Consider the following 27,474-nt stretch of genomic DNA (forward strand, 5'->3'; position numbering starts at 1 on the left):
TTGTCATTCCCCGACAGCTGCGACATGTTGTGTTAAAGGGCAATCCCATCCTAGTCGTATGCTTCCCATGACATTAATTTACTATTGTAAAAAGAATTCGACCAAGCACACTTATTTGTTTAATTCAAAACAAAGTATTTTGAGATCACGTAAATTGAAAGATTGGTGTATTTTAATGTATACGCCTATCTATAGAAATTGTAATTTAATATTCTATTTTATGTAGTATAAAAATTGAAAAAAAAAACAAAGTATTAAGTTAATTGGTAACGCACGTTTTTATTTTCACCCTTTTATTATTTAAATATAAAATAAAATTTATAATAAAAATTTATATTAAAATTTTTTAATAATAAAGAACTGGTTTCTACTATTATAATACGGTTATAATGAAAATTATAATAGAATATTTAGAGTATGTATAACAAGTTATTTGCATTGATATTTTCCAATTACTAGTTAGATTTTAAGGTTTCAAAATCTATTATGTTTTAAAATATTAATAATAAGAACTAAAATTTTGATTATACTCTAATAAAAAATTTCCAGAATTCCACAAATGTTTTTTAAATATGTTACAGGCATTATTAAAATATTCATATACTCGTACATACACCATTCAAATCAAATTACAATAATATTAATATTTAAAGAAATTTATTAAAATTATAATTTTCCTAATAAGTGGAGCGGGGCGGTTTGGGAGAAATTATTAGATTTCTAGTATAAAAGATTTTTTGATTTACATTGAATTGAATTAAATTTCATTTATGATGCTATTTGAATATTACTAAACTTCGGCTAAAATTAAATAATACTAAATTTAAGTATGAAAGTCTATTATAAATGTAGTTACTTTAAATTTGATATAAACTCTGCCTTTTTAACAAAATTTTAATTTAATTCTTTAATAATTTAAATTTGTTCTTTGAATTACCTAGTCATACTTCCTTTTCGAATATCCTTATAATGAATCTCTAAATTCGAATCTCTTAATTAAATTTGTATACAACGTGGCATATTACTAATGTTCGTTAAAGAAAAAATATGGGAATACCGCAATATTTTTTCATAATATTAAAAATAGTCTTTTCAATCCCCATTTTTCAAAATTTATTTTTTTAAATTTCAATCATTTCTACTCAATTTTCTAAAGAGATATAATATTCATCTTCATCAAAAGTTCCCGAGGAAAATTCTTTGGTACATTTAGAATTAGCGGTAAATTATTTGGTACATTTTTGAATTAGTAAACACAAATCTATTTTATGTATTGGTGCGATTGTATATTTTTTGTTTTACTTATAAATCTGCGGTCCACCTATGTATATATCAATGGATTATATATTTATTTTTTCTCTAATATATAAACAGAGCAATATTTCTATATATTATGTACAGTCTTTCAACAGCTTCTATTTTATTTTGATTATATTAAATTTCCTCTAAAAATTATTATTAAATCTTTGATATTTTGTTTTTATTCCGAAAATTAAATATAAAATTTTTGAAAAATTAAAATGAACAATTTGATCATCCTTTCAATAACCATACCTCTTATATATTATGGTATTTTCCTCATAAAAAATTATTAATAAATCAAAATGTATTTTTTATTAATTTTTACTTTTTCTTGTTTTCTCATTTTGTGGTTTACCCTCATTTTGTAAAAGAAGTAAATAAATTTTTCCTTGACTTGTTCGTTTTATTTTTCCTTCTCTTAATTATTTATTACATTGCATTCATTTATATACATAATTCTATATATATCATACGCTGTTAATTAGAGGATATGCGCGAAAAATTTTATACAAATAAAAACAAAGAAATAATGAAAATGTTTTGTTTTTTTGTTCAATTTGGAAATAAAATAAATCTAATCTAATTAAAGGAGTAATAAATAATAAATGAATGAAATAAAAAAGAAACAACAAATTAAAACACACAAGAATATATAATATATACAGAAATATTTTAAAAATTTTTACAATTTGAAATAAATAATTTTGAAATTAAATTAAAATTTGAACATGAGTTTTTATAATTTATTGTTAATCTTATTTAGGATCCTATGTTTCTTTTTATTTTTTCAGTTCTATTAAAAAATTTGTCTTCCTGCAGTATATCTACATATAATGTGTATATATATATGTATATATAAAATATAAAATTCACTTTAATTTTATATTGTTAGACGTTCGTCTTATATATATATTATGTATATATATATATAAAATTATTAAAACTTGTATATTTATTATTAAATATTTATATTTAGTGTATTTTGTTAAAAAAAAATTACACATTCCCATTGCATATAAATTAATTAAAAATAAGTAAAAACGAAAAAAATAAGAGTTGACCTTGTCAACTCTGTGATACCCGTACGAATTTGTTATCCTTTGTGCGAATAAATATGCCATAACTAACTATGGAACAGACTATGACTTTAAGTTGCAGTATTAACATATTAATTAATGCAAAATTTCAGTACTGTTTTTTTTCAAAATACTGCGTGTGCCAAATAAGTTTTGAAGTTGTATGGCAGCTACCATAAAAAGCTACCATAAAAAGTTTCTGAGATATAGCCAAATAACTTTGGAAGTCGTATGGTAGCTACCACAACTAATACGCCGATCATGTCCAATTTAAATAGGGTTCTGGCACTTGCTACAATAAATCATTTAGTTTTTCAATCAATTAATTATCGCTGGGACGGACGGACAGACAAAGCTAAATCAACTCAGAATTTGACGCTGATCAAAAACATACACTTGATTCTATATCGCAGAGCATTATTTCTTAGCGTTACAAACGGTAAGGCAAATTTAGTATACACTTCGAACATACGTTCGTACGGGTGTAAAGATTATAAGTACATTGTTTTAACACCCTGAATTTATATATTAAATTTCTAGAAAATTTGTTGATTATTTCTCTTTAAATTCGCAAAAAACAAAAAAAAAATCAACCCATAAAATAGCCAAGTTCTCTAGGCCTAACATATCTCAAATGTTGATCAATCTGTGATACAGTCAAAATAAATTCAAAATATATAAAATTTCATCAAAATCGGTTAAGCTGAATTTGAAATATGACTGCATGGCACACAGACCAGTAAACAGGTCTGGCTGACCGACATCTTGTTAAAAGTAGTTCATTTACACTTTCCTATTATGGAGAAGTGTGATATATTCATTATTATCGTATGCAATCCAATTATTAATTATCATACACACACATTCATACATATGTCCTTTTGTTAAAAATACATATGTATCTTTTATTATTATTTTATATTTTTAAATTTAATTACGTTTTATTTAATTTGAGAAAACGTGCCTCGAAATAATTTCTTAAATTACATTACACACAATATACACATGTAAAGTAAATATTATGAATACTTAATGTATATTTAAGAAAAAAAAAAATAATTGGAAAAATAATAATTTATTTTCATGTGTTTATGTGGACATTTTTAATTTTCATCTATAAATAAAAAAAATTAATAATATTATTAAGTAAATTGTAATATTTTTTTCTTCATATTTTTTTACTAAATAATTAATAATCATTTAAAAAAACCATGGTGCTTAAATTAAATTCTTATAATATAATATACACACTCATATACTATAAACATTTTTTTAATTGAATAAAATAAATTATTAATAATTAAAGAAAACAAATTTTTAATAAAGAAATGTGTGAAAAATAATTGTCAGGGTGTGTGAAGTAAATGTATGATTATAATTATAATACGAACATATAGACGAAAATTTTTATAATATTTAAAATTGCCATTGGAATGAACAGGAAAAATTGTGATTTTTCTGATTATTAAAATTGCAAAAAAATTCAAAATTGAAAAATTCATCAGTTGAGAAAAAAAAGTGACGAACAACACATTGCTCTAGCTTTGAAAGCTTCAAAATTTGAATGTGATTTTCTTAAACCCTCGAAAATTTTCACTTTTAGATCTCCGATTGAAAATTACAATTCGGTATGTCATATAGAGAAAATAAGAGTAAAAAATTATATTGTTTTCACTGAACGGGTAGGAAAAGGGCGAAGAAAAAAACAAATATGCAATATTTTATGAAAAGCTGATAATTGACAAAGAAGTTATAAAGGTTGTAAATTCGTGTGAAAATTACAAACGATAATGTCACGGGATTAAGAAAATTTTATCACTCTCAAAAAAATATTTTTTAATTTTTTCACTCTCATCTTAATTGCCGGCAAATTGAAAATTCAAAGGAAATCATGTAGATTTTAATACACACGCATAAAATATAAATTAATTTTATTTTCCCCTAAATATATGCAACAAAAAAAGAAGACAGCCAGAATTTATTACTAAGAATTATAGTAAAACTATTTTAGAATTTTAACACTTTAAAATTATATGAAATCTTTAATCCGATTCAAATGTTAATTTTCTTAAAAGAAGCAAGTAAGTTTTAGCACTTTTCCAAAAAATTTTTGAAAAAAAGTCCGTTCGTCCGTCCGTCCGTCCGTCCGTCCGTCCGTCCGTCCGTCCGTCTGTCTGTCCGTGTGTCTGTTTACAAAACTTCTACACCATTGAAGTTTTGTATGTACATAGATCTTTACTAGAAACTTATTTCCGTGGAACAAAATTTTTACCTATCTCCCCCCCTCTAGAAGTTATACCCCCCCCCAAAACCCTAAAAATGGCTTTTTTTAACTATTGCAATGAAACCATAATCATTTTTAAAATTTTGCAAACACATAAAGGCAGCGGCTTGCTTTCCCTAGCGCGGTATACTATAGTTAAACTTTAGAAAAACAAAATGGCCGTTCAAATTTACCGTTATCTAAAGTCTTTTTTTTCCAAATTTTTGGTTTCGTTTTTCTTCTAGACCCCAGCATGTAGAAGCTTGAAATTTTAGGGGCTTCTAGACATTAAATAGTTCATTTCGTTAGAAGAAAATTTTTTTCCATCTCCTCCCCCTCCCGAGTTATCGCCTCTTGAAGTTTGTAAAATTTGAATTTTTGACACCTTATATTTCTGAAACCGCAAGCTTTTTCAAATTTCTATAAACACAAAAAGCTAACGGTAAATTCAATGACATTAAAAAATATAATTATTTTTCTTAACTCACACAATTAACACTTAAAATTGAGCATTATGTTAACCCCTCTTTATATTAATTTTTGCTTTATTTCAAAGACTGCATGTATGCATCATCCTAAATATATGTAATCCTAGAAATAGGTTTGTATATGAATGAAAATAATTTTAATAGTGTGATCGGTATACATAGACTGTATTTAAAAGCAGAATTTTCACTTGCTGAAGTGAAAAGTGCTGCAATGCAAACCATTGGTTTGACCCAACTTTATTCCTTTTATATTCAGGGCTTTAACGTCATAAATGAATATAACAATTACAAATAATGTTAATTGATCCACCATGTTCAGGGAACTTGTTTTTTTTCCAAGAGAAATAAAAGAATTTTTTTGTAATACATTTATTCTAGTAATTATATGTGTGAAATACGATTCCGGAATACTAATTATTTGAAATTTTTCTTTTTTATGTATTTTCTAAGATATTTCCAAAGAATTTGGTTTTTCTTCAGAAATAAATTAAAAAAAAAAAAAAAATTAAATAATATAGAATTGAAATATTTTATTGAGTAACATAATACTTTTCTAAGAATAAAGTTATTTATTTCAAAGAAATATTTTTATAATATTATATGTATTTCGATTTATATGTATATGTTATTTAAAGAATTATACTGTTCGGAATTTGTGATATATCAATCCATATTCAATCTTATACTTATACTAAATTCAATTGCAACATTATAAAAATTATCTGTTCTTGCACAATATCGAAAATTTTAATTATTTGGTAGAATTTGTTAGAGAAAATTCTTACAATATTTTAAATTTTTTAATTGTAGCCTTTTAGGCGCTTTATTATATTGTGAGGGCGGTACGAAGTTACAGTATTCTAGTTAAGATCATCAAATTTGTTAAATTTAATATTTAATCACATATTAAATTTTAGATAGTTATACCCTTAATTCTGCAAAATTCTGTAAGATTATAAGTCATGGCTGTATAAAATAGAAAGTATGTGTAACAAAATTATTTCATTTTATTTCTATAAAACTCAAGAAAATATTTTAAAAATAATTTTCTTTGATCTTCAATGTTTTATTTATTTTAAAATCAAATTGAATTTTTGTGACATTTTTCTATTACTTTATCTTTTGTTATACTTCTATATATAGATATATATGTTATATATAGCCGTTGATATATACTGTATACATTACACATATTAAATTTATTAGAAACAGAAAGTGAAAGAAAAATATCAATATTGAATTTTGAAATTATTAATATCCTTTTATTTTCATTTTATATGAATATTTTACCATTATTTTATAGCTTAATATTGAAAATGTAAATTGAGTATTTAATATATATATATATATATATATATATATAGACGTATATATATATATATATATATAAAAAATTTCATAAATAATAAAATTTAATTGAACTTGAGAATAAAAAAATCAATAACAAATTTTATATTTTTATTTGTACAATTTATTGCTTTTATAAAAATATTGTTCGAGGTTTTCCAATTATTTCAAAGATCAAAAAAGCGATAGTTACATTTAAATGTAATTTATCATAAAATCTTTTGAATAATATATACTAGTATATATATATATATATACTCGTATATATATATATATATGCATGTATATACGTATGCATGTATATTCTTGTATTATACAAGAATTTTGAAATAATTCTGTTATTTTAATAAGAAGAAAAGTATTCCATCTCCAAAGGCGAAATTAAAGTCTTTGATAAATGAAAAGTATATAATTAAATTGACTATATTATATAAGTAAAATAACTTAATTAGACATTGTGGCAATTTGTTATATAAATATACATAACATAGTATAATATAAATAATTATAAGATTCAATTACAATATATTGTAAATTAAAATTTAATAGTTTGTTATAGAAAAAAATACAAAAATATTATATTTCGAATTATATTTAAGTTCTCGAATCCAAACGTCTTAATTTGCCTGCAAATTATTTTGGTACCTATATTTATTTTGGTACCTATGTCTTTATATTTTATTTTATTGATTACATCAACTTGAGGGAGATATTTGGGATTTGTAAAATATTGATATACTTGGAAAAATAGATATACTTGGAATTTTTAGGATAGATTGAGAGAGATTGATTGTAGAGTTTCAGTTAATTCTGTTGCGCATGGGTGAATTTAGAGAGGAAAAATCTGTTTTAGAGAAATTTTGCTTGGCTAAGTGGTAAATATCATTTTCCTATAGTGAATACAGCGTACGCATATTTTAATATTAAAATGTATATATACTATTCCGAATAGTATATAACACTTTTTCTGAATTAGGTTATGTATTCATAATTACATAACTGATTACATAAGTTACAGATACTATGTAATTATGATCCTATAGGTTCATATGCGTAATAAGTAGTCAGTTTAAAAAATTTGTGGTAGAAAAATTTTGATATTTCGTCTTTAATTTGATAAATTAAGAGAAACTGTACTTAGAGAATTAAATTAAAAGCTATTATAAGAGAAATAATTTTTTTGAGCTACTGTAAGAGGAATAAATTTTTTTTGTTTAAAAATTCCATGATTTTTTTGACATTTTTATATCAAAATGAACTAAATTCGTTTACAGTTGAATTTTAAACATAAACTCTTTAATGTTTTTTAATATATATATATATATATATATATATATATATATATATATACGATATATGAATGTATAGTTTTATATATCTAATAAAATGCAGCCATAGCATTAAATATTAATTAAATTTTAAATTTAATATTACAGGTTTTCTGGTTTCGTTATATATATACATAATAAAATATAGAATTACCTATGTGCATATGTGAATCAAATATCATTCTATTCGACGATCAAAAAAATTAAAAACAAATTCACAATAATAAAGACGAATAAAATATTTATAATTTTCAATATATACATATATAAGTGAACGTTGCTATAAATTACAAATTTTAAATTATATAGAAATAAGAAAAAAAAATAGAGTGAAAATTAATTAAATACAACAATAAAATTAAAATTCTATCAAAAATTTAAGAAATTTAAGATTAAATTAATAAAAACAAAAAATAAAGAACATACAACTGAATTTCATGACTAATAAATAATTAAATTAAATTTAATATATATAAATAAAGTAAAATATCAAATTTTATAAAATGATATTATATAGTAGCTAATAACATATGAAATCTTTTTTAAGCTTTTTTGTACTCGTACTTATACATCAATAACTTACAATTTAAATACATACATACATACATATTTTACAAAGAATTTCTGTAATTAACTTTAAAAATTACATACTCTAAATTAATCAAAAAAAAATATAAGAATATTCATATATTAATTAAATTAAATATAAATTATTAAAATTAATTAAAATAAATATAAATAAAATTGAAAAATAATCAAAAAATAAAAAAAATTAATTATAAAAATTTAATAAATAACGAAAATTGCCTTCAAACTAAAAATTTTTTTTTAAATTATTTATAAAAAATGTATAAAAATATTATAAATAATAATAATAAATTAAAAATCATTTTAACTACATAATAATTTAATTATTATAATTATATATTACATAATATATATATATATATATATGTAGTTAATAGTATATAAATTATCAAACTATACAAAAAATTCTAAACTTCAATTAAAAATTTTTTTATTGAATTTTAATAAAAATATTAATTAATATTATTAATATATGCTATAAAATAATTAAAATTAAATAATTAATTTAAAATTTATTAAAATAATAAAAAATATTTAAATAATTTATAAAAAAAAAAATTTAATCAAATTTTACACATTACATAAGTTAGTTGTATATAAAATTGTGCTAAAATTATATAAAAAAATTAAATTTCAAAAAATTATAAAAAAAAACAAATTTTTCTTACGCCCATCACCTTACAAACTTTTATATATCGTAAAAATAAAATCATAAATTAAGCTAAGTTACATAATAAAAAAATTTTAATATACGAGCTAAAGGGTTAATAATAACAAACAAATAAATAAAATTAAAGAAAAGAGAAAAAAAATAAGACTAAATTTTTTGTAATTTTTTTTTTTTTTTTGTTATTTTGAAATGTCAAATTCAAAACGACTTGATTTTAAAGAGAATATAAGACGACCATTGTCTTCATTTAGTACAATTGATACATTAACTGTACATTCAGCATGTACATCAGCAGCAACAACACCAGTTTCAAGTAATGTATCTGGAACTGAAGAATCATCTGAGGAATCTGAAAATGAACAAGAACCAGCAAAAATATTTCATCGACGTGTGTCAACAAAACGTGATGTTAGAAGCTCTGTAAGTAAAAATACTTTTAAATAATGTATATTTTGTACGAAATATTATATACTTATAATATATAACAATATAATAATTGTATATAAAATATGTTTATATTTGTATGTGAGTAGTGTGTCCTTATCATATATTTTAAATTTACATTTTATCTTATGTATATAAAACATATATGATTTCTCTTTTATATACCTATTTATGTGTATTCAATTTATTTATTTATATATACATATATATAGATAGCTATACAGGATACATAATACATGTATTTATAGTTGATATTTTAAAAATTTTATTAAAGGAAAATTAAAGTTTATCTTTGTGTACTCAGTTTGAATATTATTTAATTAAATATTTATTGGAGAAGAGATACAAAAACATCTCTTATACAGAGAAAACGGTAAAAAAACAAAATTTACATGAAAAATTTGTTATTTCTTTAATTTTTTCTTCAGGAATATTCTATGTGTGATTGTAATTTTTGAGAGGAGATGACGAAAATTTAACATTTACTTAATTTTTCTCTTCTTCTTTGGTTTTCGTATTCATTGTAGCTTTCTTATACCCTTTATATATTAAAACATTTTGTATATAACATTATATACAAAAATTTTATGTACCTTTTTAGTTCGAGAATTTTGTATTCCCAATATTTTTGTTTTATAAATTTAAGTCTATATAGAACTGAAAAATAATGGAAAATTTTATTGGTTAAAAGTTTTTAAATAGGGAAATGTTTAGGTTCCCGACAACTATACAAAATATCTGTCATCAATATCTTTAATTAAAAGATTTGAAAATTATTGGAGCACGTCCATTAAAAAATTAGATTGAAAACAAAACACACATATTTTTCGTAATATTTAAACTTTATATTCTTATTAGTCTCATTTGTATAACAGTTAATTTATTTTTAATTTATGAAAAAATTTATAGAAACGAATGCTACAACCATGTATTAATGTATACATACCTTCATCTGTTGATTCTTATTCCAAAATTATTAAAAAATTCACCATAAAAAATTATAATTTTTGTTACCAACATTTTAAATTTTATATTTATTATATTATAGTATATAATTTAAGGGTATAGAGCCTCCTAAATTAATTCCACTATTTCAGAGAAATCACATATACATACATAATTTAATTGATCGCATCAGTTTTATCTATACGAAACTATATGCATATATAGAATATACAACAAAGACAATGCTAATAAAATTTGCTGAAAACACTACAAATTATAATGACTTTCGATCATCTTATTATTTAGATAAGTAGTGTGTACCTATATCTAACTTTTCATCTCTCATTATGAGATTTCTAACAGTTCTTCAAAATATTATGTTTTCATGTTATACTTTACCTTTGAAGAATTCATGAAAACAGACACAAAGACAAAAAAAAAGCAAAAAATCAAAGAATATTCTTTTTAGCACTTTTTTAAAAAATTTTTTGAAAAAAGTGCTTATTAGTTTCACTCTGTCCGTCCGTCCGTCCGTCCGTCCGTCCGTCCGTCTGTCCGTCTGTCCGTCTGTCCGTGTGTCTGTTTACAAAACTTCTACACCTTTGAAGATAGAAAGCTGAAATTTTTTATGTACATAGATCCTTATTAGAAACTTATTTCCGTAGAACAAAATTTTTACCTATCTCCCCCCCTCTAGAAGTTATACCCCCCCAAAACCCTAAAAATGCCATTTTTAACTATTTAGTGCAGTGAAACCATAAGCATTTTTGAAATTTTGCAAACGCAGAAAGGCAGTGGCTTGCTTCCCCTTGCGCGGTATACTATAGTTCAACTTAAGAAAAACAAAATGGCCGCTCAAATTTACCGTTATTTAAAGTCCTTTTTTTCCAAATTTTTGATGTCGTTTTTCTTCTAAGTCCCAGACTGTAGAAGCTTGAAATTTTAGGAGATTTTAGATATTAATAAATAGTTCATTTTGTTAGAAGAAAATTTTTTTCCATCTCCACCCCCTCTCAAGTTATCACCTCTTGAAATTCGTAAAATTTGAATTTTTGACACCTTATATTTCCGAAACCGCAAGCTTTTCCAAATTTTTATAAACGCAACAAGCTAACGGTAAATTCCGTGAAATTAAAAAATATAATTATTTTTCTTAACTCACACAATAAACCCTTAATATTGAGCTTTATGTTAACCCCTTTTTATATTAATTTTTGCTTTATTTCAAAGACTGCATATACGAGTATGCGTCATCCTAAATATATGCAATCCTAGAAATAGTTTTGTATATGAATGAAAATAATTTTAATAGTGTGATAGGTACATAGACTACATAGACTGTATTTAAAAGCAAAATTTTCATTTGTTGAAGGGAAAAGTGCTACAATACAAACCATTGGTTTGACCCAACTTTATTAGTTTTCAAATATGCTACAGGACTTTTGTAATATACTAAAGTAAAAAGGAGACGGAAAACATGGTTAGGTATATAGTTATGTATACGAATCGTGAGATTGAAGAGGAAAGCTCCGAAATAATAGATATATCAATTCTCATATAATTTTGAAAGTTATTTATGGCCAAGCGACTAAGTGAAAAAAAAATTTCTATTGGTATTCACCCTATATATAGCAACATTATATTTGAAAAATTTCCCGAAGCGATAAAAAGGGGGTGGAATGGGAAATAAATTTTTTTTCTAACTAAATAAACTACTTATTAGTATCAAAAGGCCGTTAATTTCATATACAATCACGAACGAAGGGACGGACGAATGGAAATGGTGAAAGTAATAGAAACTTTTATTTCAATTTTTGTTTGTTTTTTGAGAAAAAACTCAGAATCTTTCAAAAGTATTTAATTATATATTTTTGCGTAAGCTATAGTCAACGCCGATTATACTCTATATGACCGACCAGATAAGCTACAAAAACTGCGAGCAGGAATCATGTAAATTTTATAGATATTGTAATAATTGTACACATAGGTTACGCCAAAATTTTTATATAACAATTTCAATTTGAATGCAATACCTTTCATTTTGAATATTTTATTGTAATGTGGTCGATGAAAAGGAACGAAGCATACTATATTATTAATTTATTATTTTCAGAGGGTATAATGTATATACAAAAAATGTCCTTTGATATTATTCATTTGCTTTATATATTTTCTTTTTTCTTTTATAATAATAAAGATAAGGCAAGAATATTTTCCTTTATATTATACTTAAATACCAATGTAATGTTATACATTTATATCCCTATGTAATTTTGATGAATTATATAGTATAGAATATATAATTATTTTCATATTCTAGATATTATGTTTCTAGATATTAGTGTTGAAATGTATAACAGATTGTATATATTCTGATATATAAATACGTAATATATATACATTGTGTATTCTTATTAAATTTACAAATTTACAGTCCATATGTTTTATGATGTGGAATATAAAATATAAGATAAAGAAAAGTGTAAAAGAAAATTACAAGAAAATAAAGATACCCTTAGCAACGGCAACAGTTACTATGTAAATATATATTATGTATATATAGTATATAACACATTTCTATATTATATATATATGTAGTATATAAGAATTATGTATATAATATTAAGATATTTAATGTTAGTATAATATGTATAACATTATTATGATTTAAAAATTTTTAACGTATTTTTAAGAATGTATATGTATCTCTTAATAATATACTCTATATATTAGTCGTGTATATATACACTTATGAATTGTGATATATAAAATCTATATATGTAATAAATGGGTAAATATATAATTTTTATCACGTTTTATATACACGAATATATTTATTGATAAACAAGTGATTTGGGTATATTATTTTGGTTTATTTTTTTAAAAGGGAATAAACATTTTTATTTCACATTAACATGATCATAATATCATATTATGTGGAATAAAAGTGACCGTGAAGGGAAAATAGCTTTTTAATGTCTCCATAAAGTCTACTTTGAAGATTTTTTATTTATTATTTTTGTTTGTTTTCTATTTACATATTATGCATACATTTTGATTTTTTTGTGTTACACCGTCACTAAAATCTTTATATATATTTAAAATTATTATGATATTGCATTAGAGATATATATGCATTCTGTGTATATGTATATAATTTTATCGTATTACGATGAAAACAGAAGCGGATTTAAATTGAATTGATGAGGCTGTTTCATATTCGCAGTGCAGAATAGCATGTATACAGTGTAGAATATCGTATATATGAAAGTATCGTATATAAATATTATTTAATAGAATTTGACTTAGACTAAAGGAAAATTTCATGTATTTATTTCATTCTGCAGTTATTTCTCATCAAGTGCATGAGTAATTTGGTGCCTTCATATTTCATACAAAAGAACAATAATTTCATGTTAAATGTTTTGTATTTTGCGGGGTTAATACAAAATTTTCTTAATTAAAATGTTTTTTGTGGTTGTTGAGCAGAACTGTTTCCCAGAGCTAATTGATAAAAGTGGAAAAAAATAACTTGGACTCCTCTAACCCCGTAGCTTTTTCTGAATAATGCACCTTTATAATATTAAATTTAATTATACATGTGTATTGTATGTAATTTTGTATATATACCTGCATACGATATAGGAAATTTGTAATCAAAAATTTATTACAACACTCTCTCTCTCTCTAAACATACATATATATATATATATATAATATATATATATATATTTTACAATCGGCAATAAATTTAATTTTCTTTTGTTTTATTAAATTTTACGTTCTCGTGTATTAAAGATTTACAATTTTCTTCTTCTTCTTTTTTATCGTTTGAGCACAATCTCTTATTATTTTTTTTATGTTATTTTTGTTTTTTTCTTATGTATTCTCTTGCATTTTATTTACAACCTTGATAAAAGGTTAAAGTTTCTTTGGGTTTAAGAAAAAAAAAATAAAGAGAAATTAATGTAGGGGATGATGAAATATCTTTGTTTCATTTCCATTTATATCTGTTATATTCTTATTTATTTATTCTTATATATTTGGTTGTGTGTTAGTGCTATCATCATTTTTTGGTGCATACATACACACCTTTACGTACGTTTTTTACACATGTGCGTGCAATTGTTGTTAGATAATTTTTTTTTTTTGTTTCTTGTTATATTTTGTTATATTTACATACATATTGTTATACTTTATTTTTACATTATGGAATTTTTTTTCATATGGCATATACGCCGGTATCGAACACTTTTATATAGAAATATTTTATTGTTATATTTTATACATACATATGTACCGTTTTTTTTTCAGAAGCTTTTCTTTAAAGTTACAAAGCTTTTTGTTTCTTTTCAAAATGTAAACAAAAGAAGCTTTTTATATCGTAATGTCATATTTTATGATTTTTTATGCTTATATTTATGCTTTAATTTTAATAGAAAAAAAAAGTCCTTTTTGTCTATGAAAAGGATACTAAAAAAATTTAAATGATGATTTTGTTTGTATGTTTTCATATACATATATATATATATATATATATATTTATATATTCTCTAATGAAACCTGTTTAACCTTGAAAATTTCTCTAATATTTTAAGAATTACAATGGAAAATGATAAAAAAAAAATTGTAATATTTATAAGAATTTTTTTTTTGTTTTTTTGTATTACTGTTAAATTTATTTTGTATAACATTTATTGTTAAACTATAACAAAATTTATTTAGTTATACTCGAGCATATATCATATTGTAGAGAAATGAATAAAAGAAGCATATGAAATTTTGTTATACGAAAGGTGAGTTCTCATACCTATGAATGATGGCTTTTGCTGTGGACCGCAGTAATATCTCAGAAAGTTAAAATGTAGAAAATCTATTATGTGCATTACATATTATGGCATTTTGCATTTAATAGATTTTGTTTTGTCTTGTGTTTGGTAGTAATATGGTTTTCCAAAGTTATACTTAAGTTATATATATTCCAAGAATGTAGGTATGGACACGATTTGTTAAGAATCTGTCCTCAATCTGTTATTTAATTGAAAAAAGGAAAATTGAAGATAAAGATTAGTAAGTAGGCAATTAAATTATATTGAATATAAATTATAATAAAATGTCACTTGTAAAATACTTACAACTTACGTAAATAATAGGCTCCCATTTGCATGTACTGTTTAGGGCAAAAAGTTTGACTTTCACATTTTTTTTAAAAGTTCATCGGATTTTGAACTATGAAAATTTTTATTCTGGCAGGAGTATCATTTAACAATGAAGTCGTATATATTTTGTCCAAGGGCAGAGCAATTCATTTTATATATGTTTTGCTTGCAATTGTAATTGTAATAAATATTTCAGGTACATTTCTATACACATTTAATAAAGAATAGAGAACTGTTATATTAATTTCATTTATTTTTAATTCCAACGCGACATCTTTTTCCTTAAATTATCATTATATTGAATTTACTATATTAAAAGCTTCTAATAAATTAATATAAAGTAATTTTTCATTTATATTTTTATAATTTTCAGGTTGCAATTAAAGAAGGTTATTTAATGAAACAAACATGGTCATTTCAAAGATGGCGACAACGTTATTTTCGATTAAAACGTGGTAAATTATATTATGCCAAGGCACCTAAGGTAAGTCAATATTATAAATTTGCAAACAAAAACAAATATAACACATATATTTTTCCAATATAACTGTTTATAATAAAATAAATTTAAAAATGAATTGAACATTTTTCAGATTATATGAAAAATGTGCCCCCAAAAGTATGCTAAATTTATGTAACTAATCTAATATGCGATTTAAATTTTTTTTTGTTTTTTGTGTTCAACAAGAATTTTTTAATACATTTTTAAAGGCATAATATAAATGATGCCTACCATTAAAATGTCATCTTTTGTGACATAAAACCATAAAGGGCCAATGAACAATGTAATTTTTTTATCATGTTGAAAAGGACGTTTTTATCATGGACGTTTTCATTCGTGTTATGGGTTATTTATCGAACGAATGTAGTTTTCTTTTTATTGTTTTAAAAATTATTTATTTGTAAGATATGAAGGTTTATGTATACCCAATATTTGTATATACATACATACATATTTCAACAGATTTCTTTGCCTTCACGCACACATTAGAAGTGAAATAATTTTATGCAATAAATTTCGCTGAGAATTCTAATGCATATTAAAGTGGTAGGAGAAAATAATGTGTTATACATTAAAAAATATTTTAATATATATGAAACGCAGTATAAGTGGAGTAAAACCAATATTTTATGTTGAGATTAATGTTAAATAATCATACCAAGATAACATTTCCATAACACCAAATTGAACAAAAATGAAATTCTCTCAAAGAAGTTCGAAAATGTTGTTGTTTTGGAAACATAAGGCTCTGAAAATTTGTATTATACGAATTCCGAGAGATGGGAACTTGGAAGGTGGTGGAAAGAATTTTTTTGAACGAACTAAACAACTTATTAGCTTAAGCTGCTAAAATTTTAAACTTCTATAGCGGTCTAGAAAATATATAATAAAAATTTGAAAAAAAAATGGGTTTTAGATAACGGTGAATTTTAACGGCCATTTTTTTATTTCAATAATCTACAAGTGCCTACTTTTTTTGTGTTTTAAGAATTGAAAAAATGTTTGTGGTTTTAATACAGTAAATAGTCGAAAAATGGAATTTTTATGAGGAGCTTTATGATGGAATGAGGAGCATTAAAATGGGGATAGGGAGATAGGTGGAAATTTTTTTCTATAAAAATAAGTTTCTGGTAAAGATCCAGTTTTTCATAAAATTTTATCTTTTAATCTCAAAGGGTAATTTATAAACAGAAGCACAGACGAATTGGCGGATAGAGTGAATAAGCATTTTTTCCAAATTTTTTTGCAGGCATTCTAAAAACCAGTTTTCTACCTTAATACTAATTTTATCAACTATTTATTTATTTGATTTATTCAATTTGTTCGAAATTAATATTTACTAGACAATTTTAAGGAAAATGAAAATTAAATAAAAACATTTTTCGTAATTGTTGATGAAATTGTAAAATCTTACAGGCTAAAATTTTGATATTATTCAAATCAAATTAAACGAAAAATTCAATTTGAAAAATATTTCAAGTTCAATAGTTTCAATAATTTTTTAAAAATTCAAGTACATTCGTTAGAAACTATTATAAATTTAAGAAAAAATATTACATGAGTCTATAAGTTTTAAAATTTGCACGTTAGATTTCAGAAATGGAAAAATGTAAAAATTTCTGAAAGGTCAATGTAAACATTATTAAGGATAAGTTCAATGCTATACGAAAAATTTCAAACTTTTAAATTTTATAATCCAAAACAAAAAAAATATGTTGCCCTTGGGCCTTGAAGTAATTTTGATCACTGATTTGAAAAAGTGTTTAATGTAGGTAAAATTATTTGTTAATTTTTTTCAAGTAAAAAGTGTAAAAATAATTTTTGGTGTGAGTTTTCGAAATCGAGACTTATTAAATGATAGTATATTGTGAATGATATTTGCGTGCTTAAGTGAAAACAATTATTTTCTACAAAATCTTAATTTATTATTCATATTATAGTTATTGCACGTGTGTAAATTAAATAAGGTAAATTTTATCATTTTTTGAATTTCAAAAAACAAAATAATGATTTCCATTATAATAACTTAATTATGTAGGGCTTATTCATGTTGGAAAGAAATTAATTTGTTAGAAATTATATGGTACATCTATAAAGTATGAAAAAAAAATACATAAAATATGAAAAAAGGGTAAAATAGGTAATTTTTTTGTAGCATTTATTAATAGTTGCGTTATAATATTGTTTCGCCCAAACGATAACCGAAAAACTTCTTGGATTAAGTTCAGATTTAGAAAATTATCACAAATAGTATATGTAATAGCAAGTGCTATTTAAATTCAATAAGTAATTGGGAAAAACTTTAATGTTTTTAAATAATTTAACCACATTTAATATTGCCTATATTAGCACTATTATTTAGTGATATAAAAATTTTATAAAACTAATTTTATTTATTACCGTAGTCAGTACAAGTATGTACTGTAATATAGTACCCATTATTGTGGTAAGAAAACTTAACAGCACTTAAAGTTATTTAAGCAATATTCCATGCAAAGGAAGTCCATTTAATAACATGAAAGATAAATAATAAATTATGAAACAAAAAAAAAAACAATAGGCGACCATAGGAAATGTTCTTTTGACGTGGTAATTTTGGTGGTAATTACTATTCTACTTTAGATCTCTAACCACACTTTAATATCAAAATAAAATTTCTTTGAAAATTTTGAATTTTTTTTTTTTTTTATGAAAGTTTTAAAACACATACGCTATACATACTCGGAAATGTATATAAAATATTTGTATATGTTCTCTATAGAATGGAAATTAAGAATATTAATATAAATTTGGGGTGATTACAGGTTTGCGTGATCGTTTTTTCATTTCGATTTGTTAGATATGCCAAGTACATCATTTTCTTTTTTTTTGTTTTTTTGTTTTCCTTTTAGTTTTTCTTATGGTCAAGGATAAAGTAATTTTAATAATGATTTTTATTGTGAAAAAAAAATTATATAATTTGGTTTTTTTTATTTTTTTATGATGACTCTAAGGAAATTCACGAAATTCTGTCTGTATACATTATTATTATTTTTGACAAAATTGCGATTTGACACAATAAAATAAAATATGATTGTTCTATTTATTATTTGTTAGGTCCCTAGGAAAGTAGATTTTCTGTTACAAGAATAAATGGGAACAAGAGAGTTTTCAATAGAATTTTTGACAAAATTTTACTGAATTCAAATTTTTTATCATCAATCTTATTACTCGTATTATTAATTTTATCCTATGGGACAAAAATTTGCGACAGCTTATCACAAATTTGGGACTTGTTACAAATTTTCTTTAATAATAATGCGAAATATAAATTCATAAACATTAATTAACGAGGATTATACACACATATTTTAAAAGACAATCAGTATTATACAAAAAATTAATTACTCTTAAATTATTGATATTGCCCTGGAACATATAGATGTAGTTAGCCATAAAATATTATGCTTATCATTAAAATCGTAGGATTATTTTTCAATGTAAACATACGTACAGAAGAAAATCAAAAATTAAATTTTTTTAATTTGTACGCAAGCAATCTGTTGTTCAATTTTCCGCATAATTTAAAAATTATGTACGTGTATACAAAAATTTTTGATACGAAAAATTATCCTAAAAAAACAGCAATCGAGTTTTACTAAAAAAAAAAAAAAAATAAAATATTTTTTTTTTTACCGAAAATTTGACAAATTTTCTAAGAATTTTCTTCCAATTTTTTTTTAATATACTAAAGGACAAATTCTCTGTACTTCAGTCAAAAGTAATTAAACTGAAATCATTTTAAAAGAAAATAAAAAAAAACACTCTCTTTTATTATTATACTTGTACAAATTAAATTATACAAAATCAATAAATTGAATAGTAAGCCATTCTCATCCCCCATTTATTTATATAGATTGATTTTAGACTTAGATAGAATTTTGCGTCTTTTATCATATTTTTTGATCCTTAAATAATTCAATAAAAATATTGTTTTTGAAAAATTTGAAATAATTAAGAGTGTCGCCAAAATTATTTTTCCATTTGTAATGCTTATAATATTATAATAGATATATGAGCATGAACTTATTTTATAAATAAGATATAGCAAGGGACTAACATATTCTTCCTCGGCCCTGAGCCCTTCTGCGGAATCGGACCACATGCTATTCGACGTGAACTAAGAAAGGAATAAAATAGGAAGCAGTCGGAGCGCTGGTGGAGTTTCCTGAAGAAGCTTCTAGGAAATTATGACCACAAGAGATTTAAGAAAATTATAGAGTTGAGAAAGAATCAGGTGAGAGTCACCGGGTTCAGATTCATCCAACTTACAGATTCTGTGGGGAGGAGAACCTTTGAGGTGTCCTCCTCAGTACACTTTCTTGGAAAGTGTGATGTTCTTCTTCATGGGAGAAAGGTGATATTGGGGGGTTTTGCTCTCACGGTGGCGGAGTTGTGGTCTATCGAGTCTTGCAGGATGGTCGAGTTCATCTGCAGAGTGCGTCTCCAGCCGGTGATATAGGAAATGTCCCGCACTCTGAGGGGGAAACAATCAATTTTTATAGGTGGTCGTGGTATACTGTTACCCCGATTGTTACAAGAGATTGTGGAACAATATTCATTCTTACTAATTAATATCAATGTGCTGGTATATGTTAAAGTACGTTAATATTAAGCCTTATAATTTTTACGAACACAATCTGGTATTGATATCCCATGGATGCTGAAATTTTTTATTTTGAATATATTCACTACTATATGTATGACGTTTTTTGGTCTTTTAAAATACTTTAATAAAAAAAAAGAAAAACGTAATCCTATAATTGTTAATGATTTTACAAAACTTATTTTAGATATTTTATGTTACATAAATTGAACATCAAAAAATATTAATACATGTATATGTTAATATGCTTAAGTGAACATAATTTTTTTATATAAAATTCTTTGTCTTCTATTATAATAGAACAACAAAAAAAATGTAAAATAAATGAGCAACAAATAGAACAGTTTAAGTTCAGCAAATTTGAAACGACCTTGTCGCTGACTGACTGAATGGTTATACTAAAATTTTATACATTTTTATAAAAAGTGAATGAATAGAGCAAGAATAAAAAGTTTCTCACTCAAAATTACAGGTTACATGTATAATATTCAGTACTCTCTTACATGTTTCTCATTTACTTAATAATAAAATGGACTATAGAAGGCAGCATAGCACCATAAATTTTGTTTTACTGACGGACTGGACCGCTGTACCAAAAATTTTAATAATTCAATTTGGTTTTTCAATATTGTTACTTTTTCTTTTGAATAAAAATCTCCTTATATAAAAAAAAATTTTCGACATCTATAAAATAAAAATGATAAAAAGTAAATACAATAAAAAAACATAAAATTTAAGAGGATCTTTTTTCCGAACATCATTCAATTTTATTTTAAAAGTTTTCATTAATCTAATGACGTCAGCACCTTTTCTGTTCATAAGGTAGAAGAAAACAAATTTGTTACAAAAAAAATGGAACAAGTAAAACAGTTACATAAAAAATAATAAAAAAAAATCTGATATGGTCAGCACATAACCAACCTCAATGTGTATTGTCTAGTTAAATGAAAGTGTTACAGAATATTATAAAAATGTCTGTTAAATACTTCTTTCCAATTTTTAGGACATTAGTAAGCTTATAGTTAACATACCTAGAAAAATGTAAATTTGGCTCTTAGTAGAATTTTGCTTTGTGCTACCCGAATTCCCTGAAATGCTCGCCAGCTAGTTTTGGTAATAACCAGAACTCAAATATCAAATTTCAAGAAATTCCATCAATTCATTCCGTAGATATGGTAAAAAATGTAAAATCGGCCCGCAAATCAGTTCTGGAGCCCTGATCTTTCCAAAAAATTTGTATGTTCATTGTTTTAGTACGAAGAATTTAAATATTAAATTTCAATGAAATCCGTTGATTATTTCTCTTTATATACGCCAAAATGTATATTCGGCCCGTAGTAAACGTCTAGCTGCTGACGCCTGATTTCTTCCAAAAATTAGGAGGTTTCGCGGACGATCGAGGAAAGCTTATATATGAAATTTCAAGTAAGTATGTCAAAAATGTAAAACAGGCCCGTTTAAAAGTGCAGTTCCAGATATATCCCAAAAGTTGATCGATCCGTGCCATGGTCAAAATAAACTTACATATAAAATTTCATCAAAATCGGTTCAGCCGAACTTGAGATGCACGCGTGACCACACAGACCGACACTTCCCTACTATGGATAAGTGCATTACCACCGAAAACTCGATGTGCAAAATTTGTTGCCATCACATAATCTACCTATTGTGTACACAATACGGTCGGTAAAAATGAGAGAAAAAAAAATCCATCACATCATCACTTCGAAAACAACTCAAATTTATTGTTAAAAATTTTACATAGTCGAAAGGAAATGCGAAAGTGCAAAAGGTTGCATTGAATTGCTTTCATTCTTATTTTTTTTTTTTTACTTTTGAGTCCTTAATATAGTGTTATGTTGTAGCTTGTGTTCAATTCCAGAAATTTAAAAATCCAAAAAAGAAAAAACCAAATCCATTACAATTTTTATTAGCCGATTTATTTACATTACAGATTTGGTTTTCACTCATTTTTTTTGCTGTTTGTGTTTTGTAACGATTTTCTTCTTTATAATTTTTTTCATTTATTTTTCTTTTAAGGTCATTTCTTACCCAAACATATGTTAATTATTTTTATTCTGTCTGTTTGTCCATCCATCCGTATGTTCATTTACTACACTTCCACACTCTTTATGATAGAATACTGAAATTTTATATACAAACAGATCTTTTGTGGGAAGACTTTTTCTCTAAAACAATATTTTTGCGTATGCATGTACCGCCTCCTCCCCCTCACGTTTCTACTCTTTGAAAAAGATAACCACTAACATATTATTTCAAATTCTGCAAATTTAAAGAAATACCGACTCCTTCTTCTATCGTACAAAGTCATAGCCGATTATAATGCATAATCGATAAAGTAGCAGTTTCAGTTTACCGTTGCGTTAAACCTTTTTTTCTCTTAAATTTTTAACGAAATTTTATTCTTAGACGGTAACTTTTTCGAACCTGAAATTAAAATACGAATAGCTTCTAAGCATTAATAAATAATTCATTTTATTAAAAGATAATTTAATATTCTTATTATTTTCCTGGATATTCGGCAGTTTATTTTGCTGGAACTTTAAAGCTTTTCCACAATTTTCTATAAAAGCGGTAAATGTTTAACGAAAATTAAAATTATTTACCGTAACTGACGAAATTAGCTATCGAAATAGACATAATTTTCCAATGTTCTTATCCTGGAGGTATGCAATAATTATTAAAAAAGGAATTAACTAAAAATGAAGTAAACAGCGAACTCTCTTCGATTCTATAGTGGTTAGTATTCTCGTCTGTCAAAACGAAGACTTAACTTGAAATTTTATATTTTGACACCACTGGTTGCTGGCACAATGAACTAACAATTTTTCAGAAATATCAGCGCTCGAAAACTGAAAATTTATTAAGACCAAATTTAATGATATTTGTTGAACGACAATTAACTAACAAACAATAACTAAGTTCATAGGTAAAGAGCAAAAAAATTTTTTCACTTATTGAAAGGAAATGTGCTAATCTACAAACAATAACTTTGATTGAGTAAATTTTTCTTCTTGTCTTTGTATTCTGAAAGCTTTTGTCCAATAAATTTTCATCCTCATAAATTTTGTTAAAAAACATTAAATTAAAATTTTATCCTTTAAAAGAGTTTCTTTCAAATAAACTTCTATTTAAATTGATATTACAGAGAGTTTGGACAAAAATCTATCTGCTTATAATTTCCACTTAACGTTTATCATTCATACAACAGTCTTGTTAATATTTAATTAAAAATTGTATTTTAATACAGGAGTATTATGGGGCAAATATTCCGTATCTAGTTCTTCAAGCAAAACAATATATAGGCAAAATTGAATAATTAAATATTAAAGTTCTTATAATTTGTTTAATAAATAAATTTTTTCTAAATTAAATTTGAAAAATTAATTTAATTTACTTGTTAACTAATTTGCTTGACAATTTTCTTAAAAAATGAGGAAATCATAAAATGGTATGATTAAATTATATTCAAACTTATAATAAAATTGAATTATAATTTTTCAATTTAATTAATTCAATTTTATAGAATATTGACTGTTATACATTACATTAATATTATACAAGATTTTAAATTATAATTAATCAATAATAAATGAAATTTTACTAATTGATAAGTTGATTAAGTTAATTGAAAACCACAAGAAAATTTTTAATTGTTTGGAAAGTTGGTTGTTTTATGGTTACACAATATCCAATATAATAATTGTGTTATAAATGCCGAATGACTGTATAACACATGTTTAGTATAATACAGTTTCATATTATATATATATGTATATTCAAGTATAATCTGATGTTATAATATGGAACTACAAAATTTAAATGATTTTCTTTCTAATTTGAATTATTCGGAAAAATAATTTTCAATGGAAATCTCTGATTGTTTAACCAACTAATATTGCTACAAATAAATTTTGTTATATTATGACCAAATAATTGTATAAGACCAAATATCCAAAATAATTTGCAAATTTTTATTACTTTTAAATTGTAATTTTGTTCTTTTCATATTTAAAAAATAATTTTCTTTTTGTATTTATTTTAAAATTCAGTTTTGACCATAAAACCATGTGATTTGATCTTAGATATCCTATTGTCCTTTTAAAATAAGAAAAAAAAATTATTTGAACATTTTCATTTTCAGTTTTTTTTTTTATTTTATTTTGCCTTTTCTCTTAATTTCATAATGTCATAGAATTTGACGAGACCATGTCTTTAACTATAAGGACAAAATTCCTTTTTTATAATTTTATTATTTTAATTTTTAATTTTGTTTTTTTTTCCATTTTGAAAAGGATATTTGGGTTAAGTTCATGGTTTCAATCCTTAATTTTGATTCTTCTTTTTATTTGTTTTTGTTTTTCTGGTTTTATATAAGATTTTCAATGTGGTATTTATAGTTTACTTTAATTTTTTTCTTATATTACAGTTTTCATATAGAAAAGAATTTTTTTTTTAATAAAATAAATTTAAGATTAAAATAACCTTTTCGTTGTTACATTTTAGTATCAATATTGTAAACCAACACATCAATTTAATTAAGGTTTACCGAATTTGAACAAGACTCTTATCCTACTTTGAAGTTTTTGTTTTGAGTTTGTTTTTCGAAAAATATAAAGAATATCACTTGTAAGTGTTATAATAAAACAGAAAAATATTGATGATATTGAAAATGTGTTATATAAAAATATTATGATATTGTGTGATTGAAATGATGGGGAATTAATTTTTAATTATAATAATATGATAATAGTTGTACTAAAGGTGCTGCACTAAAATATTGAAAATTGAAAAGGATAGAACAGTGAAATATGAAAAAACTCGGCTGAACAAAAAGGTGATATTTTTGTATTAACGGCAATAGTATATATGAAATTTTAGGAGCTTGTCATATATATTTAATTGATATATAAGAAATCAAAAGTGATTTATTATTGGACAATTTATTCAATATTTAAATTTAATTTTAATTCATGTTTATTGAGGTTTGAGAATATTTGTACCAAATATTTTTGTTGTTTTATCACAATAAATTTTTTTATATTTTTTATGTCCTAAGTAAATCATTCCAAATTTTTTTGTTTATTGTTTTAAAATATCATCAATATAACAAAATATTTGACTTCTAAATCTTGATATTTACATGCAAATATTTCCAACAATATAGATTACGTATTTAAATTGTCTAGAAAGAATGATTGGTAAGAATCAACTCTACTATATCCCAATATTGTGGAGGGTCATAAATACATTATTCAATTTTTGATATTATGTACTTGTAAGTACATACATATATTAAGAAAATAATAAATATATTCCTTAAAATAATTTTTAATAAATTTTACCCTTATATTTTTCACTAGCGGAAAGGTATAATCACTAAATATGATATATACTCACATTATATACTATATGAGTACCGAAATCGAAAGAAAAATTTTTATATCCTGTTAATTTTTCAAATAACATATCATTATCCTTTTTCACATATAGATAGTTTTTGTAATAAAATTGGAAGTTTTTGTAATAAATATGGAATTTCCTATAATAAAAAATCATATTCATCCTTAACTTTTCAATAGTATATTAGACTAGAGTATTATATTAGTGTATACGAGTATATGAGATGTGTAAGTTATTCACATTTTATAATAAGATGTTTTAAATTTCCAAAACTATTCATTATATTTGTATCTAAAAAGGATCTTATTCATAATATTGAATAAAAAAGAAAATCATTTCACATTTCATTTATTTTTAAAATATATGATATATAAGTATGTATATAGTGATATATACATAAATATAAATAAATAATAAAGTTTTTATTATTCAATTAATTTTTATTATGCGTTTACTGATCTGCCATAATTTGTATATGCATATACATTTCATTTGGAATAAAAATCCTAAAATGCAGTAAAATTTTCATCTGTAATATAAGAAAGTATGTACCTTATATAGTAGTCAAAAGGTAAAATAATTATTTTCTATTAAAAATTGTGGAAACAAGTAATTTTAATATAAAACGAGAGAAGGTTCACCGTATAAAATTTGCGATTTACGTAAAAATGCAAAATTCTATGAGTTGAAATTTGGAATTTACTATAGACATACATTGACAATAGTTTTTCAAAATATAATAAAAGTTCGAATAAAATTTGATCCTATATAGAAAAATTTTCATAAAAATTCTAGCGAAAAACCTATTCGAAAACTCAATTAGGGCGTATTTGCTAAACTTTATGTCCTTACAAAATTTACATTCAAACAAAAATAAAACAAAAATATGATTAAAAAATAAATTTAAATGAAAATATTGAAAAAAAATTCGTATAAATTTTTATGGGCAATAGTTAACTACGATTGAACGCAACGCCTAATTTTATGCAATTTTCGATAACTTACAAAAACTATCTGATGAAATAATATTTTTTCATTTATTTGACACCTTTAAATTATTTTTATTAATTAAAATTAATGTTTTGGAAAAAATTAGAAATTCTTCTCCTATGTTAATGTTAATTTGAATTTTATATTATGATAGAAATGGTTACTTTTCGCCATACAAAACTAATTTGTCACAATAAAATCTTTCATCTCTCACACATTTTGTGTATTTGTACTCAAGAATCTGCATATACGAGTATAAAGGAATGAAGAATATGTGCATAGTATATATATCATATGTCATTG

At 23.7% G+C, this 27,474-nt stretch overlaps 1 protein-coding gene across 4 annotated transcripts in view; it reads left to right on the plus strand.

Moving 5' to 3' along the window:
- The first annotated feature begins 9,121 nt into the window (after positions 1–9,121).
- Positions 9,122–27,474, plus strand: part of LOC129607830 (diacylglycerol kinase eta) — a 162,479-nt gene continuing 144,126 nt past the window's right edge. For 2 of the 4 annotated variants that reach the window (XM_055519022.1, XM_055519020.1), the window contains exons 1-2: positions 9,122–9,482; positions 15,984–16,094. In XM_055519022.1, the coding sequence (XP_055374997.1) occupies positions 9,252–9,482; positions 15,984–16,094 (342 nt within the window). In that variant the 5' untranslated portion in view covers positions 9,122–9,251. The remainder of the gene's footprint in view (positions 9,483–15,983; positions 16,095–27,474) is intronic. The other 2 variants (XM_055519019.1, XM_055519021.1) reach the window with 1 other exon arrangement.

The sequence above is a fragment of the Condylostylus longicornis genome, unplaced genomic scaffold (assembly GCF_029603195.1).
Source record: "Condylostylus longicornis isolate FDR11 unplaced genomic scaffold, ASM2960319v2 ptg000030l, whole genome shotgun sequence".
Taxonomy (NCBI): Eukaryota; Metazoa; Arthropoda; class Insecta; order Diptera; family Dolichopodidae; genus Condylostylus; species Condylostylus longicornis.